The 17,110-nt window shown below is 36.6% G+C and overlaps 1 protein-coding gene across 1 annotated transcript; it reads right to left on the reverse strand.

Moving 5' to 3' along the window:
* Positions 1-6,366: 6,366 nt before the first annotated feature.
* LOC111801529 (protein PHLOEM PROTEIN 2-LIKE A9) lies at positions 6,367-8,114 on the reverse strand. Its single transcript, XM_023685551.2, has 3 exons — positions 7,904-8,114; positions 7,645-7,724; positions 6,367-6,987 (listed from the first exon to the last, which is right to left on the reverse strand). Exons 1-3 carry the CDS (start codon positions 7,994-7,996, stop codon positions 6,597-6,599), a joined length of 564 nt encoding a protein of 187 aa, XP_023541319.2. The 5' UTR covers positions 7,997-8,114; the 3' UTR covers positions 6,367-6,596.
* Positions 8,115-17,110: the final 8,996 nt, after the last annotated feature.

Consider the following 17,110-nt stretch of genomic DNA (forward strand, 5'->3'; position numbering starts at 1 on the left):
ATTGTATTAACCTAACAAACGTGAATCAACAAATAGGAAGCATATGCAACACAAAACTTCACTCCATAAATAATAGCAAGTAAATAACTCAAAAGTCACCTGTTGTTCATGCATCAATCAATTCATTCAACCTAGTTCATAGACATTCAAATTTTGTAACGACCCAAGTCCACCGCTAGCAGATATTGTTCTCTTTGGGCTTTCCCTTTCGAGCTTCCCCTCAAGGCTTTAAAACTCGTCTGTTAGGGATATCACAATCCACCCCCTTTAGGGCTCAACGTCTTTGCTGGCACTCGTTCATTTTTCTAATCGATGTGGGACCCAACTAAATTCACCCCCTTTGAGGTCCAGCATCCTTACTAGCACACCGCCTCGTGTCTACCCCCACTTGGGGAATAGCCTCCTCACTGGAACATCGCCCGGTGTCTGACTCTTATACCATTTGTAACAGCCTAATGATACCTTTGGTGCTTGTCAAATTGCTTTAATCGAATGTTATTAGATTCAGTTTCATATCATCAAATTTCACCTACGATATTTATTTATTCTGAAAATCGAATTTAGAGTTTATCCATGAACCAACAAACGATTAATTATCCTAAAAGCAATCCTAAACATTTCAGAAGCGAGTAGAGGAAGCCGACTAGTCAAACCAAAATACTTTCAGCATGATCCAAAATAGTCAAACCGAACCAATTGAATCCAACCCGAGTAGAGGAAGCAAACTCAATAACTTTATTTTACTTTTTCAATTTGACTATAATTATAGTGAATTTTCTAATTATACCGTAAGTGAGGGCCGGCCAATAGGAATATTTTTTCCTTTAGCAAACTTGTATAAAGTATAAATAATAAAATTAGATTCTCACTTGTTATTCTTCTTTCTTTAGCATTGACTTTTGAATTTACCTTTTATTATTCAACTTTTATGGGTTTCCAATTTTGACCCTACTCTTTTTATTCGTTTTATTTTCTTATATTTAGATATAATAGAAATAATAAAAAATTAAAATGCTAGCCATAAAAATAGAAAGAAAGGCATAGTAGACCTTGATTTGATTAAAATGTTCTAAAGAGATAATAAAGCAAACAATTATATTATATCATGCTTCATAAACCCATCTTATTTTGCCATGGTAATATGAAAATACTATCACTACTTTATACAAAAGTTATCGAAAAAAATGAATTCTCCTTAGTGTTTTTAGGTTTTACTTTCGACGTTGGTGTGACGTTTGACATGCGTGTGTTACATAGCAATATGAAAGGAAGTTACAAAAAATAGTCTTCAACTTTTTAAATACCTCTCATTCTTTTTAAAAAGTTGATCTTCTCTTATCACTATCCATTACATTTTAAGTTCTAAACATGAGGTCACATCTCCATATATCAGTTGGAGAAGAATAGAATAAAACATTTTTTACAAGGGTGTGGAAACCTTTCTCCGTGTTTTAAAACTTTGAGGAAAAGTTTGAAAAGGAAAGTCGAAAGCAGACAAATGTTTCCAACTTTTATCTCTCTTTCTCAAATTGAATGGTTCACTATGTTGGGTGAAAGTCCGACATCGGCTAATTTAGGAAATGATCATGGGTTTATAATCAAGGAATACTCTTTTCATGGGTGTGAGGTCTTTTGTGGCTTGCTTGCCCAAAGCAAGCCATAAGAGATTATACTCAAAGTGGACAATATCATACTATTGTGAAGAGTAATGGACGAGAATACCACAGAATGAAAGCACTGATTCTTGAGCAGATAGGACGGCAATTTGCAGCTAAGGAGAAAAAGAAGAATGACAATAATGAAGAGTAGAAGAACAAAGAAAAAAGTTGGTGGGAATAGAACAATCTATTCGGTCAACTAATTTGAAGAGGAAGTTAGGAAGGTGGCCATGCATGCAGGAATAAGCTTATATTATATAATATATTAGGTTAATCAGTGTGCAACGGGAATAATTCAAAGAGAAAGATACCAAGGCAACTATGCATGTATAAGCTTATATTACGTGAGATCCCACATTTATTGGAGAGAGTAACGAAACATTATTTATAAGGGCATGGAAATCTCTCATTAGCATACATGTTTTAAAAACTTTGAGGGGAAGCACGAAAGTAAAAGTCCAAAGAGGACAATATCTGCTAACGAGAAGCTTGTGCTATTACAAATGTTATCAGAGCTAGACTTTAGATGGTGTGCCAGTGATGACGCTAAGCCCTAAAGGGGAGTGGACACCGGATGGTATGCCAGCGAGGACGCTGAATACCGAGGGAGGGTGGACACCGGACGATGTACCAATGAGAACGTTGAGTCCGAAGGGGGTGGATTGTGAGAAAATTCTATATAAGGGTGTGAAAACCTGGTGTGCCAGTGAGTACGCTGAGCTCTGAAGGACGCTGAGCACCGAAGGGAGTAGATACCAGGCGATGCACTAACAGGACGTTGGGCCCTGAAGGAGGTAGATTGTGAGACAATTCCTTATAATGGTGTGAACATCTCTCCCTAACAGACACGTTTTAAAAATATTATGGATAAGTGGGTCGATGAGTAATCTTCTATGGCTGACTCGACAGCAGAATAGACATCCACGAAGCAAAGATATGCCTTTAATGTAAAGTTCCGTAGTGTGTCGGCTATCCTGTCTAGGATTAGAAGATGATTTAATCTAATGGGGTGAAATGACTGAAGGTTCCATTTTTCTTTTTAATTTGCATACATAATTATATTTAAAAAAAAAGTTAAAAAGATCTTATTCCATTTGACTTCGTAAATTTATGTCAAGAAAGGACAGTGAGATATATGAGAATCTCACATGCTCCGTTTACATCCGACTTAGAACAGACTCCTGATAAAGCTCTCAGCTTCAAGAAGACATCTAGCTTTAAAGGTTTGGTCATCACATCAGTTACTTGATTTTGTGTACTACAATATACTAACTCAACCGTTCCGATTTTTTATAATTCTCTTAGAAAATGAAAGTGTACATAGATATATGTTTGCTTCGACCGTGTAAAATTGAATTCTTTGACAATTTAATTGCAGAACTACTATCATATTGAATGACAGTTGTTTGACCTTGATTTAGACCAAGTTTGTCCATCAGTTATACTGCCTGACATGCACATGAAGCGGCGGCAATGAATTCAGTTTCAGTAGTAGACAAGCTTACAACTGGTTGTTTTTTTTATTGCAAAGAAACAACTGCTAAACTTCTAAAAAAAAACATAACCTGAAGTGCTTTTTCAATCTTCCAAGTCTCCTGCGTAATCGGTATCTGTGTAAGAGATAAGGTCACTATTTCCTCCCTTTTTGTAGAAAATTTCAAAATTAATGGTTCCTTTAAAATATCTTAGCACTCTTTTTGTTGTTTGTAGATGAAGCTCAGTAGGATTTTTCATATATCTACTGATAAGTCCTACTACAAACATCACATTGGGTCGAGTGGCTGTGAGATACATAAGACTCCCAAAAATCTGTTTAAAACGAGTCCGGTCTACTTTAACACCTCCTTCATCCTTCACTAGTTTGCAGCCTGGAACAATTGGATTGTGAGCCAGATTGCTTGTCTCCGTTCTAAACCTTTGCAGCACCTCCCATGCATATTTCTTTTGATTAATAAACACACCACTTAATTTCTGTAGTACTTCACGACCCAAAAAATACCTCATTTTGCCAAGATTAGTCATATCAAACTCATGCTTCCTGGACTTCTTAAATTTAGAAGCCAGAACATTATCATTTCCAGTAAAAATGAGATCATTAACGTACAAACTTACAATCAAAATTTTACCATCTTCTCTAGCCTTGACGAAAAGAGTGGGTTCATAATCACATTTCTCAAAACCTTCCTTCATGAATGAGCTTCTATACGATTGTACCAAGCACGCAGAGGAACCAGATGTGGGAGTTGAGCTTGAGTTGTAGGGAAACTCACCTAATGATGTTGTAGCAAATACTCATGAAACTCCTGAGACTACTGCTGAGGAACCAGATGTGGAGCAAGATTCCAAGACAACGAAGCAAGTGAGAGTTGAGGAAAAAAACCACCTAGTGATGTTGTAGCAGATACTCAAGAAACTCCTGAGACTGTTGTATAGGAACCAGCGGTCGAGCAAGTGACACCTGAACCAGTGTTGAGAAGATCATCCAATACTATTAGAGTACCAAATATGTATGTACCTTCATTACACTATTTGTTGCTGATGAAAGGGAACCAGAGCCCTTTGATGAGACCCTACAGTTGGAGGATACAGCCAAGTGGGAGCAAGCCATGGATGATGGGATGTCTAGGCTTCAAAAATGCGTTGTACTGAGGCTGAGTACGTGACAATAAGTGAAGCTGAAAAGATGACGATGTGGATGATTGCCTATCTGGAAGAATTGGGCAAGAAGCAGCACGAAAATATTCTTTATAGAGATAGTTAGAGTGTCATAGGGTTGGTGAGGAACCCAGTCTATCATTTAAAGACAAAACAAAGAAGGCGATACCATTTTACTCACAGGTTAGTGGAAGATGGTGATGTCTTTGGAGAAGATAGAGAATGCAAAAAATCCAGCAAACATGTTGACAAAATGTGTTGATGTTGAAATATTGAGGTTGTGCAAAGCCTCAATTGGTATAGTGCAGTGAAGATGCTCATGATCGTTTGAGAATGAAATTCTTGGTTGACTGGATCAATCTCCAAGTGGGAGAATTGTTAGGTTATGGAGCTTGATGCTTTTTATACCTTAGTTAATGGTTATACATAGTAAATAGGTATACGTAGTAAACAGATATACCTTGTAAAGCTATATATATTAAGCTAAACGATATATGTATTCACCCGGGCAGAGCTTTGAAAATGTATTTTCTGTATTCTTTATATTCTCTCTTACTGTACATACGTGAAATCAATACAAATTCTGTAACCAATATTCTCCTTCCATTTTCTCTATCCTATTCTTTGTGTTCATCTAGATCGAGTGTATACGTTGTTGAGCGATCCTAACAACCTCCTTAACATCACCATGCTCGATGGCGTCCCACATGCCTTGTGCCTGTAAGTTAACATGCATCTTTATCGACTATGCTGCGTAGTTACTCTTCATGAGTAACGGGTATTGGAGCGTTACACCCCCTCCCTTCCACTCTTTATCATTGTCACTTCTCCTCTGGTGACTTTGTATGGTGATGACATTGTTTCGGCATCCTAACTCCGATACCAATTGTTGGAAATGACCCACGATCGAAATATGTCGAAACAAACAGCTAAAATAGGTAGAGCAACTCGAAGCGAGAGAGCTTTTGAAATAAGTAACCTTAAGCACTTATGCTTTTCAATTCTCTATGTTGTTGTGAAAATAACATACATCTCATGAGTATTTACACTAGAGAAAACACAACTAGTTTCCTAAACTTTCTTCTCAAATTAATCAACTACTAATAATTCCAACAAAAGACTAACTATTCTCTAAACATATTAAGTCAATAACAACTAAACAATTATCCTAAAATTGTTCTTGGTAATACTTCTTTTTGCTAAGTCAAGCTTATTAACTCATAAAGGTCTCTTGTAAACCACATGGCATCTCATCATCATCTCAGTTTCCAACAACACGACCCATGCATTGTGATGTCATCACATGTCTCAGGACACCTCGTCCCTCTTGGCTTGCTTGGACACATCCATTGGGAATTGACCCATGTTTTGATTATCTCATTGGGACACCTCGAACATCCATCCATTTGGGTTCTCATCGAGTAGACTTTCTTTTGCGAGCGGTCATACGCTCCATGCATCATTCTTCGAGTATCCGATTGACACCAAATTTGATGAGCTTTCATCTTTGAGGTTATTGTCAGGGGCCTTACCCAGCCCTCTTCGAGCATATCTTCGACCCTCGTGTCGCATCGTTCTCTCAAACCTTGCGTATGCCTCGACTTGGCTTAAGTGCACACTCTTGGTGTGTTGGATGATGCACCATCCTCCTCGGTCGCATCAAGACACTTCTCAATCATGCCCTTCACGTGGCTGGATGGATGCCACTTAAGGGTCGCCCCTCGTCTCTCTTGCATGTGGGGGCACAAACTACTTTCACTTAATGAGGTTGTGACACAGGGCACATGCTCTGTGTGAAGCCAACCAAGGAACTCGCGCTACGACCCATGTTTTCCTTCTCTCTTTTCTTAGTTTGACCATCGTTTTTTTAGTCTTTTTTGTTTATATGTATGATCCAAGCAACGTAAACTTCATGTTCTTCTACATGGACACAACTTCCATCCCAATAAGTACCCAAAAAAACATGCAAGTTGAAGAGATTCATGTTTTTGATAACTTAAACATGTTAAAACACTTCGTATCCAACTTCTCCAAGTTGAAAGATTTCTAGAGATAGCCAAACATACTCAATATGGAAACTTCCCAACATATCAACAAATACAATACATATTTTTGGTGCATATTCTTCTAAAACAAATAAAATCCACGAAATACATTGCAAATTTAGTATCACCATAATACTAGTGGATGCATAAGTACATTATTCTTCTATTATTCTCATGTTCTTGAAACCACACATCGAGTCGATAGCAATTGTTATAGACACGATCAACACAATTTTTTCTATTTTGGTGCCTCGCACTCCTCAACGAGTGCATGATGGATCCTCAACCCTCCTTTCCATCTGTTGCTCCAAACTTCATACATACCAAAGTAGAGAATGGGATCCTCAGCGGATTTGGCAACTTCAATTTTTAATTCATTATGGGGAATGTTAAATCTTTCGTCTGGTTGTCTATTATGAAGATTCAGCTTCTTGAAACTGAAACGCCCCTTTTTCCCAATCTTAGCCATTATGTAAATATTAGACTCATGCCATCCAAAAGCATTGGGTCGTAGTGTCACATTGAAACTCACTTTGAACCATTTCCCAATCTCAACTTTTTCCGATGTTGAACCAGTTACTTCTAGCCAACTTACTTGTTTTAGTTCTGCAAAACTGTCTTCGTTCTCCCTACAAAATCACAATAACAACAACAAATTATGAACACGATTGAAAGAAACAAAGGAATTTGGATTTGGAACCTGTATCCTTTGTAACATAACCACGTTACTTATTTGTCGATTCTCGAATGAAAACTATTATCTCTACAAATTAACACATGTCCTTGTCCTCAGTCACATCTTTCATAGGAAAATACGTAGGAGGTCATCCAACTTAGAATTGGTCAAAGCATATCATGTTAACTTTAGAGTTTCTATAATTGTGAGATGCCACTTAGGTTGGGGAGGAGAACGAACCACTCTTAGAGTGGATTGTGAGATCCCGCATTGTTAAGAAGGAAAACGAAACATCCTTTATATGGGTATGGAAACCTCTCCCTAGCAGACGCGTTTTAAAAACGAGGAAGCCCGAAAGGGAAAGCCCAAAAACGACAATATCAGCTAGCAGTGGATTTCGTCCTCTAGTATGATGGTTTTAGCAAATATTCTCATCAAGGATAGTGATTATGAAAGAAAACTTTTTTTTTTTTTTTTTTACCTTTTCGTTTTTTCTACATCGAAATCTATAAAATCCGAGTTAACAAAATAAATTTTAGTTTTTAAATGTAATAGATTAAACTTCATAACAAAAAAACATTAAAAAAAAAAGTTGCAGCTTAGAGCTTACGTGTCCGAAAACATCCAATAACGATGGTCCTTGCCCCACGTAATATTTAGTCCCTTTGGATATATTTTGAACTCTTTTTTCTGTAAAATTAAGAACCATCAAATAACGAAAAAAAAATAGAATTTTAGAATTTGGCTAATCATTTAAATATTTTATTAAACTAAAATTTTCAACAAGAAACTTAGTTGTTTTCTAACATTTTAATCAAAATCGGTAAAATTTAGTCCATGAACTTTCAAATTATGGGTACCATACGAACCTTCCCGTTCCCGTCCTTTTTTATGTACTTTGTATCAGCCCGATAGTGAGGGTTGGAACACTCGAAACAATCTATATTTGTAGTCATGGACATAAAAGGAAACAAAGAAAGAAAGAAAGGTTAATGAGCTCTCCAGCTTCAGCTCCCTCTGATGATCAAAGCCTTTGCTTTTCTTTTGTGTTCTTCGAAGCCTTGTTGATAGTAATCTAAGGAAGAGCCAAAGGGTTTTTTATAGAAGACGAGTAGATGCTAATGGGAGGAAGCATCGTATAATACTTAATGGTAAGTAAATGGAGAATCCAATTCTTTTGGATTGGATTGTATGTTCCTTTTTTGCTTCTTTTTGGGTTTTCTTTTCTTATCTTTTTGGAATAAGATAGTCGGATCGAGGAATAGATGTGTAATTCGTTATGATTGATGAAATACTTGTGTGGAAAGTTGATGGGATTTATGGAATTGATTGAAGTCAAAAGTATTTTGATTTTTTTTTTTGTTAATATGTTGTTTAAAGATTGAAATATGTTGGGACATGCATTGAGAAAATATTATTACTACATCATCGACGTTTCAAACAAATTCATGCAAAACTAATTAACATGTAAAGACGGACTAATGCTCTAGAACGATTCTCTTTGTGACTGTCGAGCTCTCGAATGCCCTCCACCTTGAACGGCTCCTGCGAGTATAAAAATAATCAGCAAGCAACTTACTTGTAGGCTCTCATCGCATCCTTAACTTAGTTGGTATCCATAGGTTTACTTGAGCGTTAGGAAGTTCGGGCCTAGCCTCTACTGCTATTTGAGCATCTGAGAGGTCTAAAAGTTTTGAGTAGATCTCTATTTTGAATCTTACCCCTATGGGTTTGTATAGGCTTTCTAACCTTTTGATTCTTTGACTTAGGTAGCTTACTTTGATTATGAAGTGAATCACTAGTATCTTGAGTTGAAGCGCTACATCATAATCGGGACAATATGGTGTTTGCTATCTAGCCCATGAGAGGTTAGCTAGCAAATTCTCCCACATAACCATATAGTCACCCTAGTTTGGGGAAACGACCCCATATATTGGCTTATTGCATGATACTAGATTCCCTCCCAAGATAGGTTTTTACTGCACAATGGCCCCATTCAAGAGTCAATTGGTCATTTTCTCTAGGTAAGGGCACCTAGTCGCCTTGACGCATTGCACTATTTAGCTTAGGCCTGGCTCAACGATACCTATACTACTATCGCTTAATAGGGCGCTACTAGCACTAAAGGCATACCGGGTAGAAGGTAGAGACTCTAATGATGCTATCATAATGCTAACTACTTGGTGAGTTAGCTTAGTCATTCCTGAATGTCGTGGAGGTCTATTAGGTTCTTAGGAGCGTCTAGGCAGTTTAAATCTGATCTCATGTTTCTAGGATGCTCGAGGTTAACCCCTCAGGACTAATCCAATCACTAGGTGCACATAAGTCTAGAACTCTGATCTGATGATCCTAAGGTGCCCAATTAATTGGAAATGTAGTGACCTATGTCAATGTGTAAACTACTCAAAGTGTAGCACCCTAGTCTTAACTTGGTTCACATATGCCTACTTTGTTTTCGAATATGTATATGGACCACTTAAAGCATGAGAAACATAATCTATACATTACCTTGGTCATCTCTAGGAGCTGAGGAGGTTTACTCGATTCTTAGGGTGGCTGAGTGGCTTAATACGAACTTCCGACTCAAGGGTATTGTTCCAACTCCTCGAGTCTTTCTTAGTCTGAAGACACTAGAGTTTAAACCCTCTGATCATTGTTCACGATACCAAGGGGCTTAGTCTATTAGAGGTGTCTTGACCTAGGTCATCATCTAGTCGTTGTAACTCGCGCCCTAATTCTAGCTCTATGTAGATAAACACGCTTTATAGAGAGAACACACCATCAATCAACTGAAGCTAAACATATTATATTATGCATTAGTACAAGCTCTACAGGGAGATAACACCCATCAATGACATAGGTCACAATATCTCATCCTTCATTCTAGCACAGTAGTAAGCATTAAAATCGGGATGCATCATAAATTCTCATCCTAAGGGTATTCCAGTAAATTTTTATAAATACTTGCATTCTCATCCAAACTTTCCCGTATGAAGTCCTAAACATGCATATTCTAACCACCTAAGGTAATATATGCTCGCATGTTAGCACATCCTAAGGGTACTTCAGTAATTTTTTATAATATACTGGCATTCTCATCCAAAAATTCAAGTGGGAGGTCCTAAACATGCATATTTTAACCACCTAAGGTAAGATATGCTTGCATGTTAGCATGTTCTAATTATCCCTACGAGTGTTACTTGAGAAAAATTAGATATACTATTTTCATGGATTACATATGGAGGACAGGGTTAGTATTGAAATCAAGATGAAAAATATTTGAATGCATTCATTGTATAACACATTGCGAGTACTCATTGATGTGTAGAGATTAAGTCGAAGCGAAAGCAAGAGGTTCGGGTCACGGATTTCAGATCAAATTGCAGGTCGTGGATTGGTTCGAAGGCAAAATACGGGTTGGGTCGGGTCGGGTCACTCCACAGATATTTGCATGCCAACCAAACTTCAATACGCGTTTCTCTCTCTCGCACCAAAATGCACTTCCTCTGCCTTTACTCAACACGTTGCAGTGTCCGTGCCGGCCAACATTCTGCAATTCACCATCCAACTTGTCGTATGCACATTGGTTTCATCCGTCATTTTCTTTCCAAATTTTTTAGAATATCGTATTCAACCTATTTTCTTTTGAGTTTGTATCTTTTTGTGTAGCTCAAATCAATTTGATTTCTTCGCCAAAATGGTAGAGGTTTAATCTAAATTTCAAACAAAAGTATTCCCATAATGGTGTAGAGAGATAAATGAGTTCAAAATAGGCTCGGAATTTAAGAAGTCAACATTCTTGAGGTCCATCAGAACTCAATCTTTCGAGCCTGATTCAGATCATCCCTTTTTTCATAGAAGTTGTGTGAAATCCTCCGACTATCAACATATTAAAAATTAAGTACCTAAATCCAAGAAAATCTCTAAAGTGTGGATGAAAATTGAAACAAAAAACTTTAAAACCTTATCTCCGGTTTCTTCGATTCTTGATAGATTTAAATGATTCGAATACTTTAGATCGGTTCTCCCAAGTTTATTGAGCATTGTGATGCCTTTTTTTTCTTTTTTGGGCTAAATTTGGATTCCAAGTCATTGTTTGGAAGGGATTTTAGATTCTCTATCATCTTCTCTCTCAAAGCCATGGACAGTTTTTTTTGGTTGTCATGGACAGTTTTTTTTGGTTGTCATGGACAGTTTTTTCTTCAATCTCATTATCTTCTTTTACATTATTTTTGGATCATTATGATTTTTATAAGCAATTTTCTCGATCTTGAAATTCAGTCTCTAAAATTCTCAATAAAATGATAGAATTTTTAATCTAAAAAGAAAAATCGAAAAATTAATTTTCATTAGAGCTCGTATGCTAAAATTTCAAACATTTAATTGGAATTCTGAGGATCATTAAGTTCAACCTTAAAAAACAAAGACCTCCAACATTTAAAATGTAAAAACTAAACTGTTAGGATTGCCCTAGAGTGTCCATAACTATTATTGTCGGTGGTGTGCAGTGTCTTTACACCTAATGAGTATTTAAAAATGTCGTAAGTGATTTTAGGGTTGAAAAACACAAACACAAACAATATGTTTGTGACCATCATGACTGGTGAGACTTAAATTTCATTACTAGCATTCACCTATGCTAGCTAATTTGAGTCAAGCCAGTTTTGGATTGACGGAATGGACTGTGGGTCGATTGGATGTCGCGCGTAGATTTTGGATTGGGTTCATGTTAGGTCCGGCTAACTCGGGATGCGTATCACTTTCGGCCGAATGCGCTTCACTGTTCCATGCTTGACGTGTGTCCTTTTCTACACAAGCCACGTTCCACCTCTCATTTGTTGACGCATGTCACCAGAAACCTCTCACCTACATTTTAATTCCCGAATATAATGAGTTTTCTGATTTCCAACCTATTTTCTTTGGGATTTCTTAACTTCTCGCGTATATCTGTATCCAACTTTCCATATATAATTTTCTTGTTTTTTTTTTTTTTTTGATGGATCGATCATATATATTAATAAACTTGTTTAAACTTTGGAATTTATGTGATCTTACCGAAACTAAAAGGTTTCTTAAAGCTCCAATTTTTACCTTGATTCCTAACCAAACTTCAATACAAGATCTATGAAGAACTTCTCTTAGAACAACATGTTTAAATTTCAAGTTCTAACTCTCAAAAATACCTTCGGATTTTCGGAAAAAATTTAATCTAAAAACTCACAAGATGTACCTTCGTTTTCTTTTTAAGTTCTTGATGAAAAGGAACGTTTCAACATTCAAACTTCTTCTCTTTGATTTAGTATTTACTTCTTGTGAAACTCTCGTGCCGAATTTGAACAAATCCCTTTTCTTTTCGTGTGTTCTTCTTTCTTCTCCTTTTTGTTGGTCTGACCAAGGTCTCCCGGACCCAGGATAGTCAAAGGGAAAAAATTACTATTTTACTCCTCGGTTGACTTTGATCCAAACATTCGAATTTTTTTCCTAGATTTCGGGAGATTTTCTGAGCATTTTTCACCTCTAACCCCAATTCAGCCTCTAAATTCTTCGATAAAATTTTACTTAACAAATTATTTGTCTGAATTTCTGAATGAATAAATATTCGCACTTTGGCAACATGCATCAAGAATCTCTCATTCTTTTCAACGAAATTCTTTGAGAAATATTCCCAGAAAAGAAAAAAAGAAAAGAAAAAAAAAATTGAGAAGAATCCAAGCAAAGGATATTGGTTGAAGAACCAAAAAGCCTCCTCTTTACACTGCTTGGTTGTGGTTGCAATGAGGAGAAGGAATGCAAATTTGTCTTATATTCTAACACTTTTCCTCTATAGTACCTATCTTATTGTTGTATATCAAATTCCATAGAAAGAGTTTGGGACGTTTTCTTAGATTTTGCTAAAAATCACAATGTTTAAATAAGATAGAAGCTACCAATTAAATCTTACGAGAAAATATACTACTAAACCACTTATGAAAATAAGATAAAATATATTATTAATAAATGTTCCCAAAATATATTTTAAAACATTAATGTTCGGAATCACGACCCTTCACAATGGTATGATATTGTCCACTTTCAGTATAAGGTCTCGTGGATTTGCTTTAGGTTTTCCTAAAAGGTCTCGTACAAATGGAGATGTATTGTTTATTTATAAACACATGATCATTCCCTAAATTAGCTCCCAACAATCCTCAACAATTAAATTATTTTTATGATTAATTTTGCATAGGTTGGTTAGGGTAATGCGTTGAGATGATTAAGTGTGTTCATCTTATGGAAATGACTAGGGTCTTTTGAATAGGGTTTTTGCTTTATGCACTCATCTTGAGAGATGGTGTGGGGCCACACAGGTAGATGTAGTAGCGGGCTAGTGCATGAGTCGCTTTCCCTATTTAGAGTGACACTATGGCTCTTTGGAAAGGTCCACCAATTAACCTTTCATAAATGATGTTCAGACTAGTAAATGTCATATTGTCCTACCATATGTTATTGAGGTAGCGCCTCAATCTAAAATGTTGGTCATTCTCTACTTAGGCAATGCAAAATACCTAAGTTGAAGTACAAAAAGGTTGAGGAACATGCACAGACCCCAGAAGTAAAAATGAGACAAGAGAGCTGTTTGGAACTTCAAGGCCTTCTCAGTTGCTCAGATAGTTATAGAGATTAGATCTGTATTACCTAGAGCCCCAAGAAAAATACCTGGTATCCTATTATGATAAGGATGTGATGAGAGATTACAGGTGGATTGATTACGGAGTAATACTCACTCCATTATGACTACTGGTCAAGACGAGAGGGAGTGCTCTCAAGTTGCACAGTCACAAAGAAGGTCGTCACGAGACATTAGTCATTTTTGTGTATTTTCGATTTTTTATATTTTATTTGACTTGTGACCACTGGTCAAGATGAGGGAGTGCTCTCGAGTTGCACAGTCACAAACGAGGTTGTCCCGAGACATTAGTCATTTTTGTGTACTTTCGGTCTTTTATATTTTATTTGAAATATCCAAAACCTATTTTCTATTTGTAATAAACTCGAACAAAATCCGCTTATAATTAGATTTATTTTGTTTTAAATTTGTGAAGCTATTTGTTTTATCTTACCTTTTATTATATTTACTTTTCTCTTTCCTTTTTTGTCATGCTATAAGATTCGAAGCTTCTTGATAGGCTTTTAGACGTGAGTCATCATCCGTTGCTTTGGAACTTTTATTTGGATAGGTTTTGTACGTTTTAATTTCGTAAATTTATGTTCTCTATTATTTGAATTATTCCCTTTGACATATTTTTAAAAAAAAAAAAATTAATTATCGTCCTCTTCATCCTAAACTCTACTTAGCGATCCATAATTCGAAGTCTAAAAAAAGTGGTCGTTATAGATTGATATCCGAGCCCTAAATTGGTTAGGTCTAATAGACAATTTTCCTTAGATAGAGAGAGTTTTCAGGTCCCCTTCAACTTGGCTCAAGCCATGCCTCACATTAACTAGGTATGATAATTGTAAGGTTAGCAAGTATCAGTTACGCTTAGAATAGTACTTCGTCTGAAATGAGGATGATGGTTAAATGCCATTAAGAGAATAGTTGATAACACTAAAGATGTCTCGATAAGAGGATAGTTTTGCCGAAGATATGGAATGTCATGGATGGTGGCATCGCCTTCGAATGGAAAAGTCAAACTGATTGAGTGTCTACGCATGAAGTTGTTGCCTATGCGTTGGTAGTGAGGGAAGAGATTAAGGCCATAGACTTGCAATTTTGAGTCGTGATGTTGGCATTAGGGTATAGAGGCAATATTGTACTAGCATAGACTGACAAGATTTGAATGAACACCTAGGAGCACATGGTGCTTGTCTAATTGAAGAAGAAACCTCGTATGGTTTAGTTAAAGCAACGTAGTAGGTCATTGCCACTAGACCACAATCGCTAGGCATGATATGTATGCTCATGACCTGTCGTGTCGTGTTAGGCCCTAGTTGACATCAAGATTTAGTACAAAGTTAACGGTAAGCTACCAAGGGCACGACAATGAAAGCACACTCGTAATAGTATACCACCAGCTAATGATGAGTTTGCAAGGACTATGTGAGACCCGATGAAAGCCATGTGAAGCACTTGGAATAAGCGAGCTTAGGAAACAAAAGAAGTAAGCTAGACGAAAGATAACGAAGCAACATTTTGCGTTTGTATGATAGACTCCAAGAATGGAGGTTTCTCCTAGCATTGACCGACCCTGAGTACGTCGAGGTGGGTCATGAGCAAGCTTGGGTGAAAGTAGAGTTTACTACGTCGTGTGAACAATGACATGAAAGATTAACCATTGGGCTATAAAAGCAACCTAGACGAGAGAATATGAGGTGCGTACATCCTACCCTAAGTATTTCACAATTTGGAAACTTTCAAGGACGAAAGGATTTGTAACACCCTAAAAGATTAAGAGCACCTTGAGGAAGAAAGCTAAGAGAGAAGATGGGACTTCAAGTAGGCTGATTTGAATCTCATTATGAGATCTCACATCGGTTGGGGAGGAGAACGAAACATTCTTTATAAGAGTGTGAAAACCTCTTCCAAGCAAACGAGTTTTAAAACCTTGAGAGGAAACCTGGGAGGAAAAGTTAAAAAAAGACAATATCTATTAGCGGTGGGCTTAAGCTGTTACACTCAATGACATTCTTCCTTTCACTTGGAGGTCAAATAAAAACGAATCGAGGGAAGCAAATTGTGTATAGAGAAAAATATAGGAGAAAACTTCTATTCAAGTTGCCATCAATGCTCAAACATTATCAACATTAAGTCTTGGAAAACCAAAAGAAAAACAAAGTTAGATGTTGGGTAGGAAATTGGTGATATGAATGAGGGAAGAAGATTAGTATTGAAAAGGCCCTTTCTCAAGAACTAATCTAAGCCCAACCTAACCCATCACAAAACTCATGAGCCCAATAAAAACTTCTCTTTTTGCTTGGTAACCACGCGAATTTCTTGCATAATATGTGTAATATGCGTGGAAAATTTTATTTAAAACATTTTGTCAACGATGTTAAGATTTATCCATTAGTAAAATCTATTTCAAATAAAAGTAACCATAAAAAAATAGCGGAAACAAAATAATAAAAACTCAAAGTAGTGAAAACGTCTTGACCTAACTTAACGGCTACAATTTAAACATAAATACAATTATCCTGACTTCGGTCTCATGGCCAACTATGACGTGTCATTTATACGAGGGGTGTCTTATCTTTATCTGAAAAATAAAAGTAACATGTAAATTGAGTATTTTAAGAAATACTCAATAAGTAACCCAACTATTGGGGTCAGAAAATATAAACACAAGCAATCATGGTAGGACCTATCGTTTCATAAAAACATTTCACGGTCTTGCACTCTACTTTCCAGTTTGGGCTAAAATTGGATGTGTAGTACTTATTTACACATGACTCACGTACGTGCACATAAACCCACCAGATGAGCATATACGTCCCCCGTGGGCTTACCCTTCAACTAGCACACACTCACGTTGTTAGAGCCACAAACGGAAAGGAGCCAGATAACATCATGGCGTACATAGATATCTTAATGTACGCATCTATATTCATGAAAACGGAGAAGTATCTCAATGCACGTGACATACAAAAACACATGAGGTTTCCAGCTTTAAATCATGACGTAAACGTATGATGCAGGTCATACATTCATTCTTTCATAAACCTAACATGAAAGCATAACCATATCTCCAAAATTCTAAAGTAATTCAATTAACATAGTGTGCATGACATATAGAAGTATTATGCATCATACGACATGGAAGTCACAACAAAATCTATAATATGACATAAGCATCTCATATCATAACTTGCAATATAACATAACATACGGCATACCATCACATAACATAATAAACAAACATTGAACAGTCCTAAGTATGAAATGTGTAAGAGTCACAGATCATGCATTCATACTTCAAGAAATTTTCCAACCAAACCAATAGTTGAAGCAACCAAAATCACAGCTTAGCATCAACTTGCTTTAATAATTCTCCTTGTGCCTTTTTATTCTTCAAATATAACGTGACTATAGATCCTTT

This window comes from Cucurbita pepo, chromosome 9 (assembly GCF_057944985.1).
Source record: "Cucurbita pepo subsp. pepo isolate OVF chromosome 9, ASM5794498v1, whole genome shotgun sequence".
Classification (NCBI taxonomy): Eukaryota; Viridiplantae; Streptophyta; class Magnoliopsida; order Cucurbitales; family Cucurbitaceae; genus Cucurbita; species Cucurbita pepo.

Coding starts and splice junctions, on each gene's coding strand:
- LOC111801529 (XM_023685551.2), bottom strand. CDS start 7,996: ATGTCCATGACTACAAATATAGATTGTTTCGAGTGTTCCAACCCTCAC. Junction 7,725..7,903: donor AAAAGGACGGGAACGGGAAG/GTTCGTATGGTA, acceptor TTAATTTTACAG/AAAAAAGAGTTCAAAATATA. Junction 6,988..7,644: donor TATTGGATGTTTTCGGACAC/GTAAGCTCTAAG, acceptor GTGATTTTGTAG/GGAGAACGAAGACAGTTTTG.